At 39.4% G+C, this 27,694-nt stretch overlaps 1 protein-coding gene across 1 annotated transcript; it reads left to right on the forward strand.

Moving 5' to 3' along the window:
* The first annotated feature begins 5,341 nt into the window (after positions 1–5,341).
* LOC138953897 (3-oxo-5-alpha-steroid 4-dehydrogenase 1-like) lies at positions 5,342–25,757 on the forward strand. The gene is made up of 5 exons (XM_070325879.1): positions 5,342–5,709; positions 13,012–13,172; positions 14,921–15,022; positions 22,988–23,138; positions 23,712–25,757. The coding sequence occupies exons 1-5, from the start codon at positions 5,390–5,392 to the stop codon at positions 23,776–23,778; spliced, it is 801 nt and encodes a 266-aa protein (XP_070181980.1). The 5' UTR covers positions 5,342–5,389; the 3' UTR covers positions 23,779–25,757.
* The last annotated feature ends 1,937 nt before the right edge of the window (positions 25,758–27,694 follow it).

Consider the following 27,694-nt stretch of genomic DNA (forward strand, 5'->3'; position numbering starts at 1 on the left):
AAATCGGATAAAAAAAACTGTTTTTGTAAAACATGAAAAAAGAAGCAAAGAAACGATTTTTCACTCAATGTTCTTTTGTTTTCTACTTTCAGTGCAGTCCTCGTGTGATCAATGTGTGTATACTGCTGGCACTGTATAATGTTCAAAGGGGTGTTGGTGCCACACAAGAAGCAGTACCAAGATATTTCGCAGCATAATTTTTACCCCTCTTCTGATCACAAACAGATATTAAAAGGGCTACCTGCCCAATTAACTAAATGCTAAAATCAATACGCATAAAGCCGCAAAGCAAATAACACAAACAAATAACTATGTACAGATGTCGCAGACAAAGTCCCTTTGTCCTCTGCTGACAGCGCAATCCTCGTGTACCCATAAAGAGCACTGCTGGCACTGCACCATGTCGTCAGGGGAGTTTGTGCCACACATAAAACAGTACCAAGTGTATTCCTCCGGGATAGCACGCATCGTCGGTTCTATGCTAAATGCCCCCCGGACAACTGCCCCCCTCCCCCCCCCCCCCCCGGAAAACAGTACTGTCCCCCCCCCCCCCCCCCCCGGACAACAGTACTGCCCCCTGGACATTTGCCCGCCTAGGACAATTGCCCCCCGTGACAATGAATTGCCCCCCATTCTTGTCTGTATGTTTAGCGAGTTAGCAAGTGTTGTATTGTTGTCTGGAGGGTATTCATAGGTAATGGAAGTCTATAATTTGTTTTCTCAACGATATCTATATAATGCTTCCTGGTTTGAATACACACACACACACACACATACACACAAACACACACGCGCGCGCGCAAACACACACACACACATATACACACACACTCACACACATATAGACACATACACATAAATACTGTAAACACCCAGACAAAGACAAACTGACAGACATACACACAGACAAACCGACACAGACACTTGCACGCCCACACTTACGCCCGCATTTACACCAGCAAACACACTCACACACACACACACACACACACACACACACACACACACACACACACACACACACACACACACACACTCTTATTGAAGTGAACGGCTTTTGCAAAAACTTGCACGAAGAGTGGTGAGAAAAAAATTGGGGGGCAGGTGTCCGGGGGGCAGTTGTCCTCCCTCGGTGGGGGGGCAGGTGTCCGTAGGGCAATTATCCGGAGGGGGGGGGGGCAGTTGTCGGGGAACAATTATCCAGGGGGAAATTAGCCTGGCACTGACTAAAAACATCAGTGTTCACTTTATCGTTTGATGAGGGTAAGATGGAACAGAATGCGTCAAAGCTGGAACACTGTTCCATGTTTGCCTCTATATGTGTTCCAGCATAGCCGCATGGCACCTGCATGGATTTCGACTTTAGCTGTAGGATACATGTGACGTTTCCAATCTTTTTTCCCCGTTCATAGTGTAACACATTGATGTAGGTTTGTAATAGCAATCAACATTTTATGTGAACGTATATAGATAAAGAGTAATAAAACGAATTCTAGACAATAGAAATAAGAAGAAGAAGGGAGAAAAGATAAAAAAACGTACCTCTTCTTTGGTTTTGCCGCAGTTGTCATTTTTCTTTTTGCAATAACATCGGAGGAGGTCACTAGACATTTCTGCTAAAAAAAAATTCATGAATTGTTTCCCGTTGACCGCATATTGAGGTGTTCCAAGTTAGCCGACTGTTCCGGGATTGGCGACTTTCCCTTACATATGTACCTGCTTCTCTGAATTGCGAAGCGGAAATCTAAACTTTTCTCTTCAGGTCACGAATGAGTCAAGCATTAGAGAAAAAGAAAAAGTGGAAGATGCACACCTTCTTATAATACAGTACAAATACTACATGTACCTACTACCCTTACAGGTAAAGCGGAAATCGGCAGTTAAGGTTTTTTCCCTCAAGCTTCTACGTATAACAAAAGTCCTGGTTTCCTCAGCCTGTTTCATCGAGGCGTAACCGCGGCGGTGTAGCGTAGGTGAGACTTTCCTTTGATGTGGGAAAAGAATCCACCAAGCATGAAGTGCAAGAAATGACAGGTTTAACAGTAGTGGGAAGGTAAGCGGGCAAGCTGCCGTAACAAGAAGGAGTGGAACGGAGTTGTAACCAAACACGACACGGCCGCCTCGCACTCTGATTCTCCCCTCAGCTTGTCCTACCTATAGCCTTTACTTTGTAGTACTGAGAGGCACAAGTTAAACGGGGTCAGCTAACGTGGGTGAAACTGACCCACGTATGGGGTAGGGCTCGATCCCGTTTAATCTTATTAACAACACTTGATTACAGATTGTACCGCCTTTACTTCTTGACCTACCTATGGCTAAAGCTGAATGACTCTCCACCGCGGTCGAAAGCAGTTCAATGCGCGCCGTGAAGTCGAGTTTTATAATAATAATAATAATAATAATAATAATAATAATAATAATAATAATAATAATAATAATAATAATAATAATAATAATAGTAATAATTATACTAATAATAATAATAATAACTGGATATTTTTAAGTGCCTAACCTATGGCTCTAGGCCCTTTACAAAAGAACATATACAGAACAGAACAATTAAATGTACAGCCTACATAAAACAATTAACCAAACAGTTTTAAGTACACTTGACACACCGCCGACTCGATTTAAGTCTCGCATCAATGCCAATGCTTTAAAAAAAATTAAACTGATAACAATGAGTGGACTTTTCTAGAAATACAGGAAAAATACAGTAAAAACGAGATTATACTTTTGTAAAACTGACAAAACTACTGACTGGTGTCAGCTATACTGATTTCGACGGTAAATCAAATCAACTCAAATCAAATTACTTTATAGTGCATGTATCTTAAAGGCATATGAACGCGCTCCCGTGTTTACAAAGTGTAGTTTGCCCACAATCGATGTCAAATGCATCATAAGGCCATATAATGACGATATGTCGCAATGCGCGGACCATATACATGCATTACAGCTTGTTCTAGCCTCTGAAAAAGTGAGGATGTCAACAAAGACGCGGAGTTATTTCCCTTGCGTCAACGTTCCCTCTGTTGGCAAATCTATAAATAGGACGATCTAGATCAAAATAAAAATTCAAATATCTCAACATTTAAGGGGTCCTAGACCACAATATTTTGCAGGGAACTTAATTTAGCATGTCTCCAGCTGTTGGTAAAGCAATTAGCGTGTATATTCATCGAGTTAATATGCCTTTAAGCATGAGAAATTATAATAATTATATGCCGGTGATGTATAAAACGACAAACACAACACTACAGCCGCATTGGCATTTATAAAGACATTTAATGATAAGGGTTAAAAAGATTATTGAATACACACCTCGATCCCTAGCATATAACCACGTCATGTCCCAAATAGACACTATAGTTCTGGGGACAGAAAAACCAAGTTAGCATAGGACACCTCGATCACTGCATACAATCCCCTCGTTAAGACACTTACTATCCATTCACATAAAATCACATTCAAGCAAGTTCTAAAGTGACACCAACAAAATAAAACAACAGCATCAGGATCACGGAATGGACAATTTACTGTTTGTTTAGAAGCGTCACTGAGTACTGAATTGAACATGGTATTAAAACTCTGCTTCGCCCTGACAGTCAGTCCTCGCTCTTGGCACACGAAAACGTCTGCGGGATGACACTAATTCGTTATACTTTGGAACCCCCTGTTTAAAATACAAAAACAAACTTTGAGATTTCCACCTTTTAAAGACCTTGATTTTTAAGATGTTCTGTTCATAACCTCCGTAAAATTCACCTGTGTTGTAAGGCTCTCTAAGATTTAGATTGTCTGAGATTTTTGGAGGTCTTAAAACCCAGAGGGGTTGTAGGCTATACGAAGCAAAGTAGTTTTCTGAATTAGTAGGGCAGGCCTTTCTATACTGACCTTTCGTGATTGCTTTCGGTAGTACCTCCGCTTTCTATACAGTAGTAATGTGCAGTGAAGTACAACGGTGGTCTGGCTGGAAAACAGTGAACAGTTTAAAGATGTTCTTTGCATTTACCTGCCACCAATCAGTTAGTTTCAAATATTTCTAATCTATAAATTTCTTTTATGTTGAAATGACATTGTGAACCAATGATTATGTAACATAGTTTTTCTGTTGTTGTAAATCTATGTTCTTGTTTTCTTATTACTGATGTTGGAATTTAGATGTTATCAAGTTAAATAGTGCATTGTTCTTCTTAGTAATATTGTACAGCGTGGAAAGCACGGCCTCGTAGTTATTTTTTTGTCCACACACGCTTTTATTATTACTGTTTTTATTACTATTCCTATTAAATTCTAATTTAAGTGCAGTTTTGCGTTTTAAAAAAATGGAATCAATAACAGTTGTACAAACTGGATTTCATCTTAGTTCCGCCGTGACTTTACTCGCATGATCAGAACAGGCTGCTAGGGCAATTCCGTTAATCAGTCAGTCAACACGCAGTTCCGAGTCCCCGCTCAGCCGCTGTTCTGGGTTTGTAGGGCCTACTGCATTTTGGGAGTCCATAAAAGCATTATTACTAAAAACACTTTCCAAACTTACATCAGTTTTACATTTCTCTGCCCCTTTGAAGTATCATTTGATTTGCTTGGCAAATCAGTAAACAAATCCAGCGAGTGTGTTCCGCTTCCCGGCAAGTCAGTCAGTACCAGCACTCAAAGCACACCGTCTTTAACATTTAGCATTTCCCCACATTTCACGCACTTAGTAATAATGTTTTGGTGAAACAGGAGGAATTTATTTTACCCATGGTCGCGTGAGTACCCGTATTATTTCAGTCGAACTCAACGGTTTGAAACAGTGACAGTCAGTGAATCAGTGAATATTGATCATATCGAGTCCCGCCTTACTCGCGATCGGTGTTTCAAGTTGTTATAGGCCTAGTTCACTGTTCACATACACGGGCTGATTACAATGGAGAACCGACTGTCCAGTAATAAATGGATAAGCTTAGTCCCAAATAGGTGAAATTGAGGAATCAGTGACTGCGTCAGTGACACGACACGACCGCCGCCGGCTGAGAATCACTGAGTCACCCCGGGCCGCACTGACAGACGCGGGTAGACGGCTGTTGCCTTTTGGCACCGGGAGAAGAAGACGTTGTCTGCACATGACTATTTTTATGAATGTATACAACAAACCAATCTGCCTTCGATGTTTAAACATTCACAAGTCAGCACGTGACAATAATTGTGAGGCAAGTTACTCAGTGATTCGGCATCTGTACGGTTTGAGCCGCCAGCCGTGCGCCTCTCTGCGATTGCCGCGTAGCAGACGATCTTACTCGAGTCACGTGGGCGCTTTGCAAAAAGCCGCAATCTGATTGGCAGATGCTCCGTGTTTATAGAAGGGACCACACGATTTGTTCACAAGTCCATCTCAGCAATCATGGCGATTGCAGACGACGCAAAGAGCTTCATGCAAACGTTGTTGCAAAATGAAGCCCAATTCATGGACCTTCTGAGCTATATTTTCTTGTTTTGGGCTCTCTCAGTGATTGTATCGCTTCAGTATGTCAGAGCACCGTATGGAAGGTACTCGCGCGGTGGCTGGGGAGTGCAAATACCCGGTAAAGTTGCATGGTTTGTGCAAGAGTTACCTTCATTCGTTGTGCCACTCTATCTTGCTGTTTTTACGGACTGTCCACGTGCTGGAGAGAAGAGAAATCAAATAGCCTTGAGCTTATTCCTGCTTCATTACTTTCAAAGGTAAGATCCTCTTTCATTATAATCGATTGCATACTGCGATTTAAAACCGTGGTAAATAACTTCAGTGCGAAGTGTAACAGAACGTCCGGCCACGAATGTACGTAACGTCGTACGACTGAAGAGTGGGCAGTTTACTGGATCAGCTGATTGCGAAACAAGGGCACCCGGGCCGGCCCACCGGTATTATGGGAAATTATTTTGATACCGTTTGTCCCATCGTAGGCAGGTTAGCATCGAGTTCAGTAGTCTTTGATGTACGTATTAAACTGTGTGTGTTTCCTGTTTTGGATGAGTGTGTGTACGTGTGTGCAAGCACTTAATTATCTAAAAGTAATAGTATGTTACGTCAGTGTGTGTGTGTGTGTTAACTTTCACGAAATATATATGTATGTTCACATTTTGACAGTATATGTTACTATTACATTCTTTGCTATTCTGTAAATCAAAGAGGAGAACAATTTTGAAGTCACATTATATATAATAGTACAACCCCGAATATGAATATGATGCCAGCTAGGCTAATTTGACATGATGATGACATTCTGAGCAGTGAGCTATAGTCAGTAGCATACTCAGTCAGCTACAGGATCTTGTAAATCACTAAATGTGTGGCAAGGTGCGGTGGTTTTGCCTCGAACATGACAACACAGGTTAATTGTTTCAGCTTTTCAGTACCAAAATAAACAATGAATAGGAAATCTAAATTTATGTACACATGTACAATAGTACTACTCTTGATATGGCATTGGTATTGGTTTCTCGGTACCTTTTACATGACCATGTAGTTTGTCCTATTTTATTTTTCTCAGAGCTTTTCTGTCTTTCTCTTTATTCTCGTTCTTGTTTTCTGTGTGTGTGTATTAAATCATTTTTTTAAAGGGCCAGGTGTGATGTAGTGAATGCCGCTTTGGTCATTTTAATTGTTTTTTGTTTAAATTTGCAAGTGTATGTTTGCGTCAGTTTCTGCTTACGTGCACTCACATACATGTATGTTTTTGTTTTGTGTCTGCATGTATCAAATTATCATCAATACTTCTTGGATTGGAGAAACCAAACATAGTTTATTCTAGTTAAATTCTAGCAATTTGTGATTAAGATGTTAATACCACAGATGAGTACTCTGATATTATATGCCTGTTTTTTGTTAAGTGCATGTTTTATTTGTTTTGGAAACCAAATCCTGAGGTGAGAATGTAAGAAGGATGAAACATGACTATACAAGCTGTTGTTGTATTCGAGAAAATGGTTTCCAAAGAAATCTGTAGACATGGCTTATAATTTGACTAGCAGATGCTTTAACAGATTTTGTGTGTGTGTCATTGTGACAGAGTGATTATTTTGTCTGTTGTAATTATTGTGTATGTTAAATGTAACATTATTATTGTAGATTAATTATTTAATAGTTTCACACACACACACACACACTCTCTCATTCACTCACTCAGTGTTATTGTAATAGTCAGGGAACCAAGTTAGATTACTCTTGTGTGTAGTTTTATAGTTTAGGCCGATGGCAGTAAAGTATTTTAGGTATCTTCCTGTTGGAGGCTAACTGAACTTTTTGTATTTTTATCTGTAGCAAAAAGCAAAAGATTTTGTGTGTGTGTCATTATGTAAATCAGAACAAATGTGTTCAGAATTGTACATGTGATAAGAGTGCATTCCTCTTGGACACATACCTGTACTAAAAATCTGGCTGGCTGTTTTATAACACATGCCTGGCTGTTTTATGGCTGGCTGTTTTATAACACATGCCTGGCTGTTTTATGCAGAGAGGAAATGTTTGAAAATTAATGTAATTAGTTTTCATACCTTGCATAGTTGGAGAGCATCAAAGAAACATTAATGATAATCACAAACATGTAAACTTTATTTTTTGTTCTCAGTACGTACCATGGCTGAACACATTTCAAAGTATGTTATCTATTATTGTACCAGAATGAAAAGCAAATATAGTATTTATAGCACACACAATGCAAATTAAATTATCATGTCTTTTCAAATAGAAACTCTGTAGTCTATTGTGGAGGAATACCGTGCGACCTTTGATCACTTTTAATAACTGTTGCAATGAAATTGGATCCACAGATGTTGCATACTTGATTTTGTTCCTGTATACATACCTGATAGCTGCACCTTCAGTTTTACCAGCAAGTTGAATCAACATGACATTCAGCAGAAGGCTAAGCTGAAAAAAGCTTTTGTGTGTTTCTTCTCTTTTTTCCACCCACCTCATCAGTTATTCTTTCATAATCTTTTATTTTATTTAACTCACACCTTCTTTTCTTTCTTTTGTGTAGAAAATTACTTCCGCTTGAAATAAAATAAAAGATTATAAAAGAATAACGACAAAAGGGGAACAGAACTTCACATTTGAACAAGCGTTGTTGTAGCATACAGGAATAAAATCACAACAGCAGAAGCTTCCAACAATATTCAGTGAGTAAATCAATTTTAGTACATGCATCATGTTCAAAGGAAGCAGGAGGAGTTGTCAAATTCACTTTTTCAGTGGGAAATATTGTTATTTTTTTCGACAAGAACTGTACTGCTGCAGGGACAAATAACCTAAGAGAATTCTGTACATCTGGAACTGATTGTTAAATATTGCTACATGTATTAAACTAAGGTTGTGTTTACCTGTTTGCATAGATCTTATAATATGGATTACAGAGCAGAACCTACAGTATGCATCATAAGTGAATAACAGCAATTAGTATAGTAGTGCATATATATATATATATACACACATATGGTAATTTGTTGAATTTTGAATTTATTTTAAGTAGAATACATTTGTTTACTGATACCGTTAACGGCATTTCAGTAACTAACTAAGAAGTACATGTAAACAGTAGAGTGCAAGTGTAACCTGAGAGTAATTTCATATTTAATTTATGATACTGTTTGTGGGCTGGGTGGCCGAGTGGTAACGCACTTGCGCTCGGAAGCGAGAGGTTGCGAGTTCGACCCTGGGTCAGGGCGTTAGCAATTTTCTCCCCCCTTTCCTAACCTAGGTGGTGGGTTCAAGTGCTAGTCTTTTGGATGAGACGAAAAACCGAGGTCCCTTCGTGTACACTACATTGGGGTGTGCACGTTGAAGATCCCATGATTGACAAAAGGGTCTTTCCTGGCAAAATTGTATAGGCATCTAGATAAAAATGTCCACCAAAATACCCGTGTGACTTGGAATAATACTAATAGGCCGTGAAAAGTAGGATATGCGCCGAAATGGCTGCGATCTGCTGGCCGATGTGAATGCGTGATGTATTGTGTAAACAATTCCATCTCACACGGCATAAATAAATCCCTGCGCCTTGAATATGTGCGCAATATAAATTGCATAAAATAAAAATTTAAAAAATAAAAATCCCTGCGCTTAGAACTGTACCCACGGAATACGCGCGATATAAGCCTCATATTGATTGTGTTCCCTTTTAATATATTTTTTATTTGTAATTATACTCATCTGTTTAATCAAGCAAAAATGCCTGAAATCAGTCCTGCAAAAGCAGAGATCATGTCATGAATCATTCCACACACTCCTGGGTTGAAAGGAGAAAACTTGTTTGGCTGGTTGTTGTTTCACTTGTTGTTGTTGAAAAATATTACATGTTTCTGCTTTCTAGTTGTTGTCTTTGTTTCTCCTGTCTTTGTCTGTCTTGCATTTTTCTTCCTCTCTATTCCTGTTTCCTTGCATTCTTCTTTTTCTTTATATTCTTCCTTTGTAGAAGAACAGTAAGCCTATTCGGTTCAGAATAATATCTTTGAAAAGTTAGCTCATTTGAATTTGTTTCTTTATAACGTCTAAATGTCCATGCCTCTAAATCTACTTTGGAAATTAACTGTCCATGCACTAAAGAGGTAACAGAGAGGACAGGCCCGGAATATATACTACCATGTATGTCATAGCATATCAATCTAACTACATGTATAAGCAAGCTAAGTTGTCGGAAGTAAGCCCTATACACGCAGCTAGTCACACTTAGGCCTACTAGGTTTTATCTGTGAAGTGCAGCTTGCCCGAGAGCTTTGCAATGACTTGAAACATTCCTGTGGTCTGGTCACACATGCATTATTTATATGCTCTCCGGCAATGCGCGTAGTGTTAATACCATTCACATTGCTCCCAACGGTAGGATAACGGTTGACACATGATTTGTCTTCTCTAACTGTCTTGTGACGAAGCTATATAATGGGACCTAGCCGCCATAGGCAGTCGATGCTGTTGAATATATATCGCCTGGATTTTCCACTTGGTCAGTATATATATATGAGACCGAGAGTTAAACAACGAAACAGAGGTCATTATTTATAACTAGGTGTGCAGTAGCAGTCAAGCATTTAGTCAGGTGGACATCTTTCTGGGGTGGGGTGTGGGGGGATAACTTGACTTGATTAAGACTTTGAACTGAAAGGGTTAGGGGGGCATTAGGAAAGAAAAACAAGGACGGACCAATCACCACACCCCGTTCCTCACCCCTACCCCGGCCCGCCTTCATCAGTTTATTTATTAATCACGGTATTTCTCTCTGTGTGGGTTGATCGATATGAATTAAGGGTGGTCCCAGTCGAATACTATAATGAATCGGAACGTCTTGTTCTTTATTTTCTTTGGAATAGACCATCGAGACATACAATAATGCGCAAGCAGATGATGTCATGTGCGCGCACACACACACACCACACACTTGCACGCGCGCGAACTTGCATATATTTTTTCCATGATGAAAAATCGGAAACTCGAAAGGCCCGGTGTTACACGAGAAAATTACTCCCACGAGATTTTTACTCCGGAGTAAAAATTTCGTACGAAAATGTTACTCCCTTTACGAAAAAAGTACTCCCCCATAACACGAGAAAATTACTCCCCACGACAGGTGAGTTCCGAGTAAATATTTCGTACAAACAAAATTTTACTCCCCTGACGAATAAATAACGAATAAATTACTCCACACTAACACGATCAATTTAACTTCCCATGCCAGGTGTACAAAACTTTTACTCCCTTGTCCCCTGTTTGCAGGGTTCGTACAGAGTCCTTGAACCCTGGAAAACTCCTTGAAAATTGGAAAACCTTTTCCAGGCCTTGAAAAGTGCTTGAAAATAGAGTTTTGTTAAATAGTCATTGAAAAGTACTTGATTTTTCCAAATTGTTGCCTATACATTTCGTCAGCAGCTTGTCTTATTTAAAAAAAAAAATGCAACCCCCTTTTTTTTCGTCAAATACAGTACACACATTTTGGGAGAATAAAAGATCGAGTGAAAACAAAAGCAGACGAACTAACTATTACTAGTTACCTGTAGTTGCTTCCCTTCCTGAAGGTAAGCTTGGTGCTTTGCATTAATTTGGGGAAAATCATGTCCTTGAAAGGCATTTATTTGGTCCTGGAAATGTCCTTGAAAACTCCTTGAATTGTATCAGCTCTGCCCTGCAGGAACCCTGTGTTTGTCTTGGTGGTGGAAGGAGTGGAGGAAGGGTAGCGCGACATTCGTTTGCGCGAGATCACTTATTGGCATTATCCCTTCGCCCGCATCCCATTTTTGTGAACGAGATTTTTACTTTAAGTAAAAAAAATGGGGAGTAAAAATTTCGTGGAGGGAGTAATTTGTTCGTGCCTTGGGGAGTTCTTTTCTCGTACGAAAGGTGTACTCGGAGTAAGATTTTTACTCCGGAGTAAATTTGTCGTGGAGTAAAAATTTCGTGTTACACCGGGACACCGAAAGCGAGCGGGTGGCGCCTATTGTGTGCTTATTTGATAGGGTCATCAGTCAGCTGTGTTTGAGGACCAAACAAACATTGCCACCGGCTCTGCTGCTTGGGTCAACATCAGTAGAACACTCATTTTCTCCCTGCGCAAACAACGATTCCTAGGAAAAGGAATCAATGAGGCTCCTGCCTTGAGACCTATTCTCACCCCCTTCCTCCCGACTTTCTTTCTCCCGGGACTCAGTCTCGGGCCTCACTTAGTTTTGCCAACATTGGTCTGCGGCTTCTGCAATACTTGTAATCACAAGTAACCATCCGAAAATCAGAAATTGCTGTTTGAAAAAATGCTCGCCTGATAGTTTTTCAGATTTTCCAACAATCCTGGAGCAAAACTCACCACAAGAAATAGTCAGCGCTATGTACTTCGTCTAAAAGCTTATTTCGAACATGTACTATTCAGGCTTCCATCCGTCAAAGCGGACTTTGTAAAAGATTGTCGGCGCACTAAAACTTGTTTCGACACACTGATCAAATGGTCTTCGTACTATATATTTTCCTCTTTCCGTTGTTTAAAATGGCTTTTTTGTTTTTAACCAGCTTTTAGTTTCTCGATCCTTTCTGTCTTTGTTATGGCTGTATACTTCTTAATCGTTTGGGGGCGATTCTGTTTAATAACGTGGACAGGAACTGTAAAGCAGTAATGCAAACTGTTCTTTGATATTTATTTTAATTTTTAACGAAAACATTTCCCCTGAAGCTGTATATATCATATCAATCGATCGATGATTTTTGTTGTTGATTTGTTTGTGTCTGTGTTCAATGTGCGCGCATTTGCATGTGTTACTTACTGGGTGTGAGTTAAAGGCTTACTAACTTACTCCCGTGTTTACAAAGTATAGTTTGCCCACAATCGATGTCAAACGCACCATAAGACCATATAATGACGATATGTCGTCATGCGCGGACCATATACGTGCATTTCAGCTTGTTCTAGCCTCTGAAAAAGTGAGGATGTCAACAACGACACGGAGTTCTCTCCCTTGCGTCAACAGCGCATGTGTTGCCAAATCTATAAATAGGACGATCCAGATCAAAATGAAAATTAACATATCTCAACATTGAAGGGGTCCTAGACCACAATATTTTGCAGGGAACTTAATTTAGCATGTCTCCAGCTGTTGGTAAAGCAATTAGCGTGTATAGTCATCGAGTACATATGGCTTTAAACTATTATCCCCCAACCCCACATCCCGGGTCACGTACCCCACTTCGTTCCTTCCTTTTACCTCCTTCTTTATTTTCTTGTACTTTTTTCGTTTTTTATTTTATTTTAAGGTGTGTCTACTTTTATTCTGAACTGTTGTTTTGAACAACATTTTTCTATTTTTAATTGTTTTTAAAACTTTGTGTAACTTAAAAGACCGTCGATATATTTGTGAATGTATTGTTTTGTCAATAACAAACGTTCCAACAACCGGCCTACCTTTCTTATTTTTTGATTCTGTTGTTTTGAACGTTACCTTTGGAGTAACTCAAAAGTGAGAGTATATATAGTACAATGTACAAACTGTGTCTATCCTTGTCTGTTGCAGAACATTCGTATTTTCCTGCCTGATCAAAGGAGGAAAACCGACACCTTTAGTACCTTTCGTTTTAGCCTTCATCTTCTGTTTACTAAACGGGTACCTTCAAGGAGGACATCTTCTCAGATATGCAGATCTTAGCACAGTGTCAGATTTCTGTTTTTATGCAGGTAAGTTCTGGCTTTTTACATTTAGTCAAGTTTTGACTACATTTTTAACATAGAGGGGGAATCGAGACGAGGGTCGTGGTGTGTGTGTCTGTGCGTGCGTGTGTGTGTAGAGCGATTCAGACTAAACTACTGGACCGATCTTTATGAAATTTGACATGAGAGTTCCTGGGTATGAAATCCCCAGATGTTTTTTTTTTCATTTTTTCGATAAATGTATTTTATGACGTCATATCCGGCTTTTTGTAAAAGTTGAGGCGGCACTGTCACACCTTCATTTTTCAATAAAATTGATTGAAATTTTGGCCAAGCAATCTTCGACGAAGGCCGGACTTCGGTATTGCATTTCAGCATGGAGGCTTAAAAATTAATTAATGACTTTGGTCATTAAAAATCTGAAAATTGTAATTAAAATAATTTTTTTTATAAAACGATCCCAAATTACTTTTATTTTATTCTTCATCATGTTCTGATTCCAAAAACATATAAATATGTTATATTCGGATTAAAAACAAGCTCTGAAAATTAAAAATATAAAAATTATGATTAAAATTAAATTTCCTAAATCGTTTTAAAAACAATTTCATCTTATTCCTTGTCGGTTCCTGATTCCAAAAACATATAGATAGGATATGTTTGGATTAAAAACACGCTCAGAAAGTTAAAACAAAGAGAGGTACAGTAAAGCGTGCTATGCAGCACAGCGCAACCGCTACCGCGCTGAACAGGCTCGTCACTTTCACTGCCTTTTGCACTAGCGGCGGACTACGGTCATTGTGAAAAAATGCAGTGCGTTCAGTTTCTTTCTGTGAGTTCCACAGCTTGACTAAATGTAGTAATTTCGCCTTACGCGACTTGTTTTTTTTAATTCGTAACTTTGTGGAATTTTAGTCTAAATTTGATTCATGCAGGTACATGTATATGAATTTATTTGATTTAAAAAAAAATGTATTTATTGATTTATTTATTTAACTGCATGTTATGTGCCAGGTAAATGAAGGCACGAGAGAGAGCAAATAAAAATGTGCTCACCATGCATCTAATGACACTGAAACGGGTAAAAGATAACCGGTTTTCAACCAGAGTAAAGTTTTTACATGTACAGTATGACATTAGCCGAAGAAAAAATACACATACGAAATGAATTCATGGCATGTACGGACGAATGAATGGATTGATTGTCAGAAAAAGGCAGAAAAAAACTTGTTTTCCATTTTGTTGTACATTTATATATTTGATGAACTATTCTTTATACGGCATCATATTTCAGTGGTATGTCAACCAGCTGCGGAAGTAAAGACGAAGCTCTTTTAGAATGGCAGTTTAACAGTGATTTAGTTTTAAAGCGAGCATCTGGCAAAATGCGTTGCCTGGATTTCCATTAGCGCTATGCTGATTGACTCTTGCCATGTGGATGATTTCTTTTTATTCTAGGTAAACGTACATTGCCCGCATTCTGCGCCGCGTGTTTAATTTAAGAGAGGGAGTTTATCGTTCACTGAAATTGGTTCTGCTTCTGTCAACTTGGTAAAAAAAGAAACAACCGAAAAAAAATGTATATGAAGAGTTTTAGTAACAACGCAATTGTTTCTTTTTCGTGTTATTTAAAAAAAAATTGTGATTGCTTTTGTATGACAACATCACGACGATAGCGATGCACATCTGCGTATGTTTTGCTTCGTTTTCTCTGTTTCGTTTGTGTTTTGACGTGTCTGTTCTGAGATTAGAAATGAATTTTTTTTCCTTTGCAGGCATATTGATATTTTTAGTGGGCATGGCCATCAATATTTATTCGGACCACGTCCTGCGGAATTTGCGGAAAGAAGGCGAGAAAGGATACAAAATTCCATACGGTAAGTCCCCGTTGAGACTGTCGTGTTGAAAAGTTGGACACTCTGTTCGTCGCTGTCTGCCTATGTATAGTTGTTTATTTGTTTCTGTGTTAAATTCAGAAATGTGTTGGTGCTTGTTATTTGCCAGTCTATGCACGTGGGTTTGTTGTTGTGGTTGTCGTTGTTGAGGTGTGTGTGTGTGTGTGTGTGTGTGTTAGATCGGTTACTCGTGGAATGGTTGTTTTGTGACTAAACGTGTTCGTTTGTGCGTCGATCTGTCATTGTCGTTGCTTTGGTTCCTAAACACACAAACACACATACACACACATCCCCGCACACGATGCACTATGATCTAAGCAGAGGCATCTGAACGGTAATTAACGCTTTTGGTCGGCAGCTTGATTCAACTTATTTTAGATGCTTACATGTTTAAAACAACCGAAGAAGTATTGAATATCATATGAGTTATGTTTTGAAGCTAATAGTCATTATCATTGGGATTTGGTTTTTTTTTATTGTCGGGGTGGGTGCCGCCATCTTGGACTTTTTATTTCGAAATCTGTGTAACGCGATTGTCAGTAAGCTCATCGGCGCTGCTTTTTCTGTGTACTGTGACAACTGTTGACAATAATGGTTTTATTGACACAAATTGTTAGATTTCGAACATTCCTTTTGCACCGTAAACATTCAGTCTGGTTTAATGCATCAGTGCACAGGGAGAATGTAGGGTGGAATGTGACAGTTGTACAATCTTTCTCATTCAACTGCACTGATCCGATTTACGCTCATGCATGCGTGTATGATCTGCTAGCTGACACGGCATCACACATGCTTCGCAGTATATAATGTGCGTATCTGTGTAGGCGGTTAAATGTGCATGGAACCCCATAAGCGCCAGTCATTTTGTGGAATAATTAATGTTCTTGATCATTGCTATGTTTCTTTTAGATTGCATGGATTCTTTGTTGATTGATCATGCATTCATTCATTTAAGGATTGATAAGCTTTTAAACATTATTTTAAAATGTGAGAAGAATAAGAAGAGCAGTTAGAGCTTTCACTTTGTTTGTAAAATGGATTTAAATCATGAAAACAAGAACAGGAGAAAGACAACGTTTTTCAGATTATTACTTTCTTTCAAATTTTATGATTTAGCAAAGGAAGAAAAACTGAGTGATAACATCTACTGCACCGTCTCATTGTTGAGTGTTTATGTGCTGTGTCATCCTGTGTGTACCTTCAAATTAGTTACTTATAGACGTTTAGATGTAAACATATCGGAAACGGACGGTTGTATCTGTTGGTTGAATTGTCTTTATGAATACGGTTGCAGTGAACTTATGCCATTATTGGCGAAATTTGAGGATATATTGTTGTGAAAAAGCCATATTGGAGAATTTTTCTGGAAAATTTAAACTAAACAAGTCCAAATACGGTTGCAGTGAACTTATGCCATTATTGGCGACATTTGAGGATATGTTGTTGTGAAAAAGCCATATTGGAGAATGTTCCTGGCAAATTTAAACTAAATAAGTCCAAGGGACATTTCCTGTGCTTCCATTTAAACTCGATATGCTATGCTAATCGATTTAATCATCGCATATAGCTAGGGAAACGGTTGAACTTTGCAAGCTCTTCTGTGTTTGAGTCCCGATTCTGTTCATGAGAACGCTAACAACAGGGATGGCCACATCTCAAAATGTTAACTCGCCAGCCGGGCGAGTAACTTCAAGAAAGTCACTAGCCCGCCAGAAATTTCGCTGGTCCGGTACATACCACACAACAAGTTATGAGTGTTAGATTTCTGTACACAATAAAAACAGCGGTGACACGCACAGGAGCCTCGCTTTTGTTTCACTAGAACATGGCGATGATTTTGCAGACGACACAAGTTCATGCATCTGCAGTGTTTCTATAGCTTTATAACTCGATAGTACAACCAACAGTTTTGCCTTTGACCAGAATTTTCACTGGCCAGCCGGGCGAGCTGCCAGGCGGTTTCTATACTAGCCCGGTGGATGTTTTACTCGCCCCGGGCGATCGGGCGGACGATTTGGCCATCCCTGTAACAATGAGACGAAACCTGTTCGAATGTAGGTCAGTACATGTACTCAAATCTGTAGTCTAGCAAATACGCGCAGGGTTCACCCCTCTCAGGGCCGAAATAGTAGGGAGAGGAACGAAAGCAAAGACATTACGTTGATAAATTAATCTGCAACGAGTATCCAAACACAGCGTTTGCGATTAAAAAAAATGAACGTTCAGAATCGTATTAAAGGTGTCCCTTGTGTGTGGTGACATAGGGAAGAATCCCAAACGAAACTTGAGACCGTGTTGATTTTTATTTTATTTTATTTTTTTGTGTGCGACGAGGATCCCTATCGAATTGGCTTGACTTGGTAGTGAACTGGAATGTTAGAATGAGCTTTGTGTTCACATGACGCAGTAGTGGTCTACAACATGGCAATAGGCTTGGAAGCTCTGGTCGGTGTACTTGTATGACAAGTCTAATAACGTTTTTATTCCGCTACGAGGTTTTATTCAGCTACGAGTTTCTGCAAATGACGGGACATGTATGTTAATTCTTCAGGGATTATTTGATTTCGACATACTGGCATAACGCAACATTCATGAAGGAAAACATGACATTGGCAGTCCGTAAATTATTTTTTTAAAACCACACACACACACGAAAAACATTTTAAACACGTCGCGTAGTCAAGCTGTCGAACTCACAGAGTGAAACTGAACGCACTGCATTTTTTCACCAAGACCGCATACTCGTAGTTTCGTCAGTCCACCGCTCGTGGCAAAGGCAGTGAAATCGACAAGCCAGAATAGTGCGGTAATGGTCGCGCTGAGCAGGATAACACGCTTTTCTGTATCTCTATTCTTTTTAGTGTACTGAGTTTGTTTTTAATCCAAACATATCCTATCTATATGTTTTTGGAATCAGGGGCCAACAAGGAATAAGATGAAATTGTTTCTAAATCGATTTCGGACAATTAATTTTAATCATAATTTTCATACTTTTAATTTTCAGAGCTTGTTTGTAATCCAAATACAACATATGTATATGTTTTTAAAATCAGAAAATGACGAAGAATAAGATGAAATTGTTTTTGGATCGTTTAAAAACAAAATTGTAATGACAAGTTTCCGATTTTTAATGACCAAATTCATAAATTATTTTTTTAGCCACCAAGCTGAAATGCAATACCAAAGTCCGGCCTTCGTCGAAGATTGCTTTGCCAAAATTTCAATCAATTTGATTAAAAAATGAGGGTGTCACAGTGCCGCCTCAACTTTTACAAAAGCCGAATATGACGTCATCAAAGACATTTATCGAAAAAATTAAAAAAAACCATCCGGGGATATCATTCTTGGGAACTCTCATGTCAAAAATCATAAAGATCGGTCCAGTACTGAGTTTAGTCTGAATCGCTCTACACACACACACACACACACAGACAGACACACACACACAGACACAGATACACCACGACCCTCGTCTCGATTCCCCCTCTATGTTAAAACATTTAGTCAAAACTTGACTAAATGTAAAAAACGACAGTGATAGTGTTGTTTTTACGTAAACGATACGATAACTCCCGGGTTTTTTTAATATTGTTTTTATATAGTTTTGCTTGTTTCTCCTAAATACCTCCCCTTACTGTCTTATGTTAATGGTCTATTTTCGAAGACGGTCTCATTTTCTTAAGATTTCAATCATTCGCGGACTTAAAATGGAATGTTGTAAGGCCAACAAAAAAAAGTTGTATGTTTCTGGTCACCCGATCCTACCTAGGTTTTTCCCGCCGACCCTAGACTTTTTTTTATTGCATTTGTAAAAAAAAAAAAAAAAAGAAAGTCGCGTAAGGCGAAAATACAACATTTAGTCAAGCTCAGTCGAACTCACAGAATGAAAGTGAACGCATTGCATTTTTTCCGCAAGACCGTACACTCGTAGCATCGTCTGTCCACCGCTCGTGGCAAAGGCAGTGAAATTAACAATCCAGAAAAGCGCGGTAGCGGTTGCGCTGAGGAGGATAGCACGCTTTTCTATATCTCTATTCTTTTTAACTCTCTGAACGTGTTTTTAATCCAAAAATATCATATCTATATGTTTTTGGAATCGGGAACGGACAAGGAATAAGATGAAATTGATTTTAAATCGATTTCGGAAATTTAATTTTAATCATAATTTTTATATTTTTAATTTTCAGATGTTGTTTTTAATCCGAATATAACATATTTATATGTTTTTGGAATCAGAAAATGATAAAGAATACTATAAACGTAATTTTGGATCGTTTTATAAAAAAATAATTTTAATTACAATTTTCAGATTTTTAATGACCAAAGTCATTGATTAATTTTTAAGCCTCCAAGCTGAAATGCAATACCAAAGTCCGGCCTTCGTCGAAGATTGCTTGGCCAAAATTTCAATCAATTTTATTGAAAAATGAGGGTGTGACAATGCCGCCTCAACTTTTACAAAAAGCCGGATATGACGTCATCAAAGACATTTATCGAAAAAATGAAAAACATCTCTGGGGATATTATACCCAGGAACTCTCATGAAAAATTTCATAAAGATCGGTCCAGTAGTTTACTCTGAATCGCTCTACACACACACACAGACACACACGCATACACCACGACGCTCGTCTCGATTCCCCCCTCTATGTTAAAACATTTTGATTTAGTCAAAACTTGACTAAATGTAAACAAGTCGCGTAAGGCGAAAATACAATATTTAGTCAAGTAGCTGTCGAACTCACAGAATGAAACTGAACGCAATGCAACGCAGCAAGACCGTATACTCGTAGTCCACCGCTCACGGCATAGGCAGTGAAATTGACAAGAAGAGCGGGGTAGTGGTTACGCTATGCTGCATAGCACGCTTTTCTGTACCTCTCTTCGTTTTAACTTTCTGAGCGTGTTTTTAATCCAAACATATCATATCTATATGTTTTTGGAATCAGGAACCGACAAGGAATAAGATGAAAGTGTTTTTAAATTGATTTGGACAATTTAATTTTGATAATAATTTTTATATATTTAATTTTCAGAGCTTGTTTTTAATCCGAATATAACATATTTATATGTTTTTGGAATCAGCAAATGATGGAGAATAAGATAAACGTAAATTTGGATCGTTTTATAAAAAAATTTTTTTTTTACAATTTTAAGATTTTTAATGACCAAAGTCATTAATTAATTTTTAAGCCACCAAGCTGAAATGCAATACCGAAGTCCGGGCTTCGTCGAAGATTACTTGACCAAAATTTCAACCAATTTGGTTGAAAAATGAGGGCGTGACAGTGCCGCCTCAACTTTCACGAAAAGCCGGATATGACGTCATCAAAGACATTTATCAAAAAAATGAAAAAAACGTTCGGGGATTTCATACCCAGGAACTCTCATGTCAAATTTCATAAAGATCGGTCCAGTAGTTTAGTCTGAATCGCTCTACACACACACACACACACACACACACGCACAGACAGACAGACACACATACACCACGACCCTCGTTTCGATTCCCCCTCGATGTTAAAATATTTAGTCAAAACTTGACTAAATATAAAAAGCGTCCAAACGAAAGTAACAGACGGCAGACGACACAAGGGGGATAACCCCGCATCTCTTTTGTCGCATTTGTTTTGTAATGTGTTGTCTTTCTCTTTGTATAGTAAGTCCAGTCTCTTTGCGTCACTGTATAGGTATTTTCTACCCTGACCAAAACATTTTTTAAAAAATTAAAAAAAATACCTACCTACCTACCCTATTTTTTGTAGCCATGTTACCAGAAACATAGAAAAAAAATTTTCTGGCCTAATGGATAGTGGCTGAATGAATGTTGTTGCTACAGCGAAACACGATGATGACAGATCATTTGACTCTATTTTTCTAACACAATGGGGCCACGCCTAGAAAGTGGAATGCAGAAATGCAAAACGAATGGCTGCTTTGAAACTGATACATTAAATTTTAAGACATTTTAAGACTGCGAGCTAGCTGTGATTACTTGTTTCTATCTGTAATTGCATTCCGTGTCCGTTTCTGTGCGCTTTTAGTGTATTTTGTCTGTTGTTACATTTAGTCAAGTTTAGAGCGCTCCAGAGTAAACTACTGGATCGATCTTTATGAAATTTTACATGAGAGTTCCTGGGTATGATATCCCCAGACATTTCTTTCATTTTTTCGATAAATGTCTTTGATGACGTCATATCCGGCTTTTTGTAAAAGTTGAGGCGGCACTGTCACACCCTCATTTTTTTAATAAAATTGATTGAAATTTTGGCCAAGCAATCTTCGACGAAGGCCGGACTTTGGTATTGCATTTCAGCTTGGAGGCTTACAAATTAATTAATGACTTTGGTCATTAAAAATCTAAAAAGTGTAATTAAAAATTTTATTTTATAAAACGATCCAGAATTACGTTCATCTTATTCTTCATCATTTTCGGATTCCAAAAACATATAAATATGTTATATTTGGATTAAAAACAAGCTCTGAAAATTAAAAATATAAAAATTATGATTAAAATAAAATTTCCGAAATCGATTTAGAAACTATTTCATCGTCATCCTTGTCGGTCCCTGATTCCAAAAACATATAGATATGATATGTTTGGATTAAAAACACGCTCAGAAAGTTAAAACGAAGAGAGGTACAGAAAAGCGTGCACAACCACTACCGCGCTAAACAGGCTCGTCGATTTCACTGCCTTTTGCACGAGCGGCGGACTACGGTCATTGTGACAAAGTGCAGTGCGTTCAGTTTCATTCTGTGATTTCCACAGCTTGACTAAATGTAGTAATTTCGCCTTACGCGACTTTTTTTGTCTTTTAATCTCTCTCTCTCTCTCTCTCTCTCTCTCTCTCTCTCTCTCTCTCTCTCTCTCTCTCTCTCTCTCTCTCTCTCTCTCTCTCTCTCTCTCTCGCTCGCTCGCTCTCCCTCCCTCCCTCCCTCCCTCCCTCCCTCCACCCATTGCACACCGGTACGACCGAACTAAGGTAACGTTAAATTACTGTTGTGCAGCGGGTTGAAAGAATACCCTATACCTCGGAGATATACCTTCACTCGGTCTCAACGACGTCACGTGACATGTTATATGGTGGAAGAGAATGCTGTCGCTTATTTTCCTTTTGAGGATGAGGGTTTAACATGGATCGGGAACTTACAGGACAACCGCGGCTGTGCTTGCAAGTTTGGATAGTTCTTTCCGTGACTGAGCATCGTTTCAGTATTACCGAAATGAGGGTGGAAAATAAGCGACAGCATTCTCTTCCACCATATAACATGTCACGTGACGTCGTTGAGACCGAGTGAAGGTATATCTCCGAGGTATAGGGTATTCTTTCAACCCGCTGCACAACAGTAATTTAACGTTACCTTAGTTCGGTCGTACCGGTGTGTAATACCTCCGCTCTCGCTCTCTCTCGCTCTCTCTCTCTCTGTATGTGGGTCTTGGTGTGCTTTTGTTCTCAAGCATATATGTTATCTACTGTAATTGTTTCATGCCTTCAATGACTGTTTCAGATGTGTATATTTGCATATTTGTGTGCATATACTTGCATGTATGTGTGCGCGCAGGCGCACGCGTTTGTGTTTGTACTTGCGTGTGGGTCACTTGGTGCATGTGTTTGTGTATGTGTGTGTGTGTGTGTGTGTGTGTGTGTTTGTGTGTGTTTGTGTGTGTTTGTGTGTGTGTGTGTGTGTATTGCGGGAAGCGGAAGACTTGTCGGGGGAATGCCAGAAATGCATGGTTAGACATGGAAAGACCTGAGGCGAAATCGCCACTCGGCGATTTGCAAATATGAGAAGGGGATTCTGGCAGCGGCGAATCTGTACGGGGCGGCGATCGGGTAAACCACGATTCGCCAAATTTAAAACTTTGGGACTGTTTCAACTTTTGCAGTTTCCACTTGAAATATCATATCACTCATGTTTATTTTTCTCCGGCTTTTCTTTCAGGAGGAATGTTTGAGTATGTGTCCGGCGCCAACTTCTTCGGCGAGTCACTGGAGTGGATCGGACTCGCCGTGATGTGCGGCACCTTTCCCACCCTGGCTTTCGCCATCTTTACTGCCTGCAACATCGGTCCACGGGCCTGTCAGCATCACAGGTTAGGTCTTGCAACTGGGAAAATACAAAGAGACTTAGACGGGACTTGGGAAGGAGGGGGGGGGGGGGGGGTGTTGAGGAGGAAGGGTGGGGGGGGGGGGGGTTGGGTGGAGGAGGTGGGCGGGGTGGAGAATGGGCTGCAAAATGAGTCCCTTAAAAGTAAGCTTTAAAGGATGAACCAATCTATTATATTACTCATACGATGACAAAATTAATTAAAAATATAACTTAATACACTAGGTTATGTTATCTAATGTAATTGTTGCACATTATTGCAACAATTTTCGCACCCAAATCAAAACATTCATTCCCCTGTCATTTCAATCAAACTTTATATGCCAGTTAAGGCCGTTCCCTTGACTATCTGGATCACCTTTCGGATTAAAGATTTCTTTTACAGGGATCACGTGACCGCCGGGGAAGGTGAGCGAGAGTTCTTAAAATTCCGAAGAATGCTCGAGTAATTGAGAAGAAAAAGAGAAGAAAAAAAACACTCGCCGAAGTATCAGGTTTTGACCGTAGGTTGCGCCTTCCGGCTTTATTTAACAATCAGTATTTGTTTCTGTGCTTTCAGGTGGTACCAGGAGAAGTTCGACGACTACCCGAGGAACAGGAAAGCCTTCATACCTTTCATTTTGTAGCCCGATGGTCCAACACAAAGTATCAGTTCACAGCATGGCCAGTCTGATGCTGTCATTGGCGTGTTCTTCAGACGTTCTTTTCTGCCAGTAAAACAAAAAAATACCCAGTATGAGTGTTAACCTTGGGCTTGCTCGACCCGGATTGAACAACCGAGAATCAAGTATAGTCCTTGCATGATACAGTCACCATTCGTGTTGGACACAGGATTCGACGGAATTTCGGACAGCGAGAGATCGTCAGTCTTCGATGCAATTTCTGCCGAAGCAGTGTTTAAAAAAAGGAAAACCAGAAGAAAACACTTTGAATCTATTTCTGTTTCTCTTTGTGTGTCTCTCTCTCTCTCTCTCTCTCTCTCTCTCTCTCTCTCTCTCTCTCTCTCTCTCTCTCTCTCTCTCTCTCTCTCTCTCTCTCTCTCTCTCTCTCTCTCTCTCTCTCTCTCTCTCTCTCTCTCTCTCTCTCTCTCTCTCTCTCTCGTTGTTTTTCATTTTGATGTAAGCATTTCGTACATATGTCTATGTATTAAACGTGATATCAACTATCATATATGTCCCCCACCTGTGCATTTTCCATGACTATTTCAATTTCTTAATACGAGAAATTTCTTAATAGGTATCTTCGTTTTTCAGGACACACGAGCACTCTCGCAAACATACGTTTTTTTTGTTTGTTTTTTTTGTTTTTACTCGGCTGAGCAATCAGGGGAAGTCTTAGTAATGAGCAGTGTTCGGCCGTCCGTAAGACAGTCAGTAGACGAAAAAAAAATAACGTTGCAATTTCTCGGATGTTATTGAAGCTGTAGATTTGAAACTGTTTACACTGCTAAGTGTTGATGAACTCAATTCATGACGTAAGTTCGGTTGAACTGCGTCAAATTTGAAGCGGGCCGAAGTCGGGTTAACAAAAAACAGGTCGCGTGAAGCGATATAAAAACATTTAGTCAAGTAACAGATTAACACCAACAAACAGTCATCGCCGAGACTATATTTAAGATAGTCTCGACTAACCACAGTCAAAGACCGAGACGGGTCACGCTCGTCTCCGCGTAGCGTGCAGACACAGTATATTTAGGCCTACTTAACCTATTTCTGTAATTCTGAGCACAGTTTTAGAGTAAACGTGACATATGTATATATTTTTGAATTTAGGAGAAATTGAGGAATACGATGCAATCATTTTTAAATCTGTCAGTGAAAATTTTATTTTAATGACATCTAATTAGCAAACTAATTAACTAGTTTTTAAGCCTCCAAGCTGAAATGCAATACCAAAGTCTGGGCTTTGTTGAAGATTACTTGACCAAAATTTCAACCAATTTGGTAGAAAATTGAGGGCGTGACAGTGACTTTCACAAAAAAACCGGATATGACGTTATCAATGATATTATTTTATCCAAAAAATGAAAAACGCGTCTGGGGATATCATGTGAAGTTTCATGAAGATCGGTTCAGTAGTTTTCTCTGAATCGCTCTACACACACACACACATACACACCACCACCACCCTCGTCTCGATTCCCTGTCTATGTTAAAACATTTAGTCAAAATTTGACTAAATGTAAAAAGGGAGAACTATGACTTTCTCTTTGATTTATGAAGCTAGAACTGTGTAGAACCTAAGCAAACCACAGCCGGAACAAGCCGAACAACAACAACAAACGAAAATCGTCATTTTTGGCTCACGTAAGTGTAGCCTATGCGATGCTAACTTTTGTCTGTCTGTGCGTGCGTGCGTGCGTGTGTGTGTGTGTGATAGAAACTTTAACATTTCCGAGTCTATGGATAAAGCTCGCATAAGAAGATTACGTCTCGGTCAAAAGTGTTTGACGTGTGTGATAGAAACTTTAACATTTGAAGACGTCACATTATGACGTAAGAGGGTTAGACGTCACGCGAAGGAATTACTGAAAGTCTCGGTCATTGTTATTGTGAGCGGGCCGAGACTAGTTGGCAGATCCAGTGTCTCGCTTTCTTGCACAGTTTCACCTATAGATGCTTACTCAGTTACTTAGTGTGTGTGTGTGTGTGTGTGTATGTGTGACGGAGTGATTGAGTTTGTGTTACTGTTTGTCGATTTCTTACGTGAGCCTTGAAAGCTTCGCCTCTTGTGTTTTATGTTTTTGAAGCTAAAGCTTTTAAACTTCACACTATCCCATGGTTTGATGACCCTCAGACAATGACCCTCATCAAATTTCAAGGTCACGATGGGGTCAAGTTCTGGTCGAAAAAATGCAAAGCACGTGTTTGAAGGTAGATCTTCGAAAATTCGCGAGCTTCCAGGTTCTCTAAACATGACCCAAATCTGGTTTGGGGTCAATCAAGTTCAGGTCAATTGGTAGGTATTTATCATTTTCTTCAATATTTATGGAGCTAGAGCGCCACAGTTTTATACCGCAAGACAAAGGTGAGTCGTATGAGCATTCGCTTTTCTTGTGTTCTTGACTATCGGGACCCCCAGCTCCCCAACGCATGTGTTTTAATCGTCCCCCCCCCCCCCCCCTTTTTTTTTTATAAGGGCTGTTAGAGTTTGTTTTGTTTTGCTTTGTTTTATTTTTGTTTAATGTCATAATGAAACAATTGACAATCACGGTGATTCACATGGACATACAAGCGAGCAGGCATACAACTTGTACAATTATATATTGGTAATTGTATTTTTGTTTGTCTGCCACGCGCGCGCGCGTTACGGTGTGTGTGTGTGAGTGTTCGGCGAGTGTGTGTGTGTGTGTGTGCGTGCGTGCGAGGGACAGAGAGAGAAAGGGAGAGTTCCGTTACACTTGACTTTTATGTGGGTTTATTTGCATTTATATTATATTTATGTCAAAACCGACAGGGTTTTTTTCCAGTCCTACTTTCATATCTTATGCGTAGTATTCAATTATATTGTAAAACTTTTCACAGTTGGATTACAATTTTATCTCGAGCATGTAGTTCCAGAGTGAGAGTGAATGGTTAAATGAACGTTTTGATTTTACAATATTAAATAAAAACCTGAATGTTTGAATTTTTTATCGTCTCGAATTCCGTGTGTTTCGTTATTTTATGTAGGTGTTTCGTGCGCATATGTGTTTGTGTGTGTGTGTGTGTATGTGTGTGACTTGTTTTTGTGTGTGACTTTTTTTGTTTGTTTCCCTGTGTGCGTGCGCGCGCGCGTGTGTGTGCCTTCGTGTGTGTGTGTTTTCTCGCTTTGTGTGTGTCTGTGTGTGGACGTGCACGTTGTTGTTCGAATACCAGCAGCGAAATTCAACTCCACCCTCAAAATAACGTGTCCACCATCAACCATTTCAAGAACACCTGCATCCACGTCTCATCTTTCTTGAAATGTTTTGACATGCTGAAAGAGCATGCGATCGTGCACCTGCACAACTAAATAAACGGACCACGGGCACCAGGAAAAGTGAATCGGCATATATACATTTTACATCAGGATTTCAACTGATAAATGTCACAGTGATTTCTGCGACCGCAGCAACGGAAAATAACAAGAGCATCTGTACGCAACAACATCAACAACAAAATCAATTACCAACGTGCGACAAACATATACTTTTTGCCAGTGAGTCAAAAGGTTTGTTTTTTTCGATTTTGGGCGCAAATTAGTGTATCTGGGATTTTTTAGGTTTTTTGTTGTTTTTTGCATGAGTACAAAGTACGAAGAACAAAAGTTTGATACTGAGAAACAATCAGTTCGACCGGCGGTACTGATGACATGGAGGCCGTTTAAAGGTCCACTCCGCCTCGTGAAAACAGTTCGCCTCACCGACTCATATTTGACCAGGCTTTTACATAGGATACGACCATCCCTCAACTTGGGCACATACCAAAAATCAATACCCTGACTGTTTACTGTGGTGAGTTCCAGGCTGTTTATTCAGTTTAGTATGTGCTCGAGTGGAGGGATGGTCGAACCCCATGTCCA

This window comes from Littorina saxatilis, linkage group LG17, assembly GCF_037325665.1.
Source record: "Littorina saxatilis isolate snail1 linkage group LG17, US_GU_Lsax_2.0, whole genome shotgun sequence".
NCBI classification, from domain to species: Eukaryota; Metazoa; Mollusca; class Gastropoda; order Littorinimorpha; family Littorinidae; genus Littorina; species Littorina saxatilis.

What these genes read in the sequence shown, in the direction of transcription:
- LOC138953897 (XM_070325879.1), top strand. Translation starts at nt 5,390, where the DNA reads ATGGCGATTGCAGACGACGCAAAGAGCTTCATGCAAACGTTGTTGCAA. An exon ending in CTGCTTCATTACTTTCAAAG is followed by an intron (nt 5,710 to 13,011) that starts GTAAGATCCTCT and finishes TGTCTGTTGCAG; the next exon opens with AACATTCGTATTTTCCTGCC. An exon ending in AGATTTCTGTTTTTATGCAG is followed by an intron (nt 13,173 to 14,920) that starts GTAAGTTCTGGC and finishes TTTCCTTTGCAG; the next exon opens with GCATATTGATATTTTTAGTG.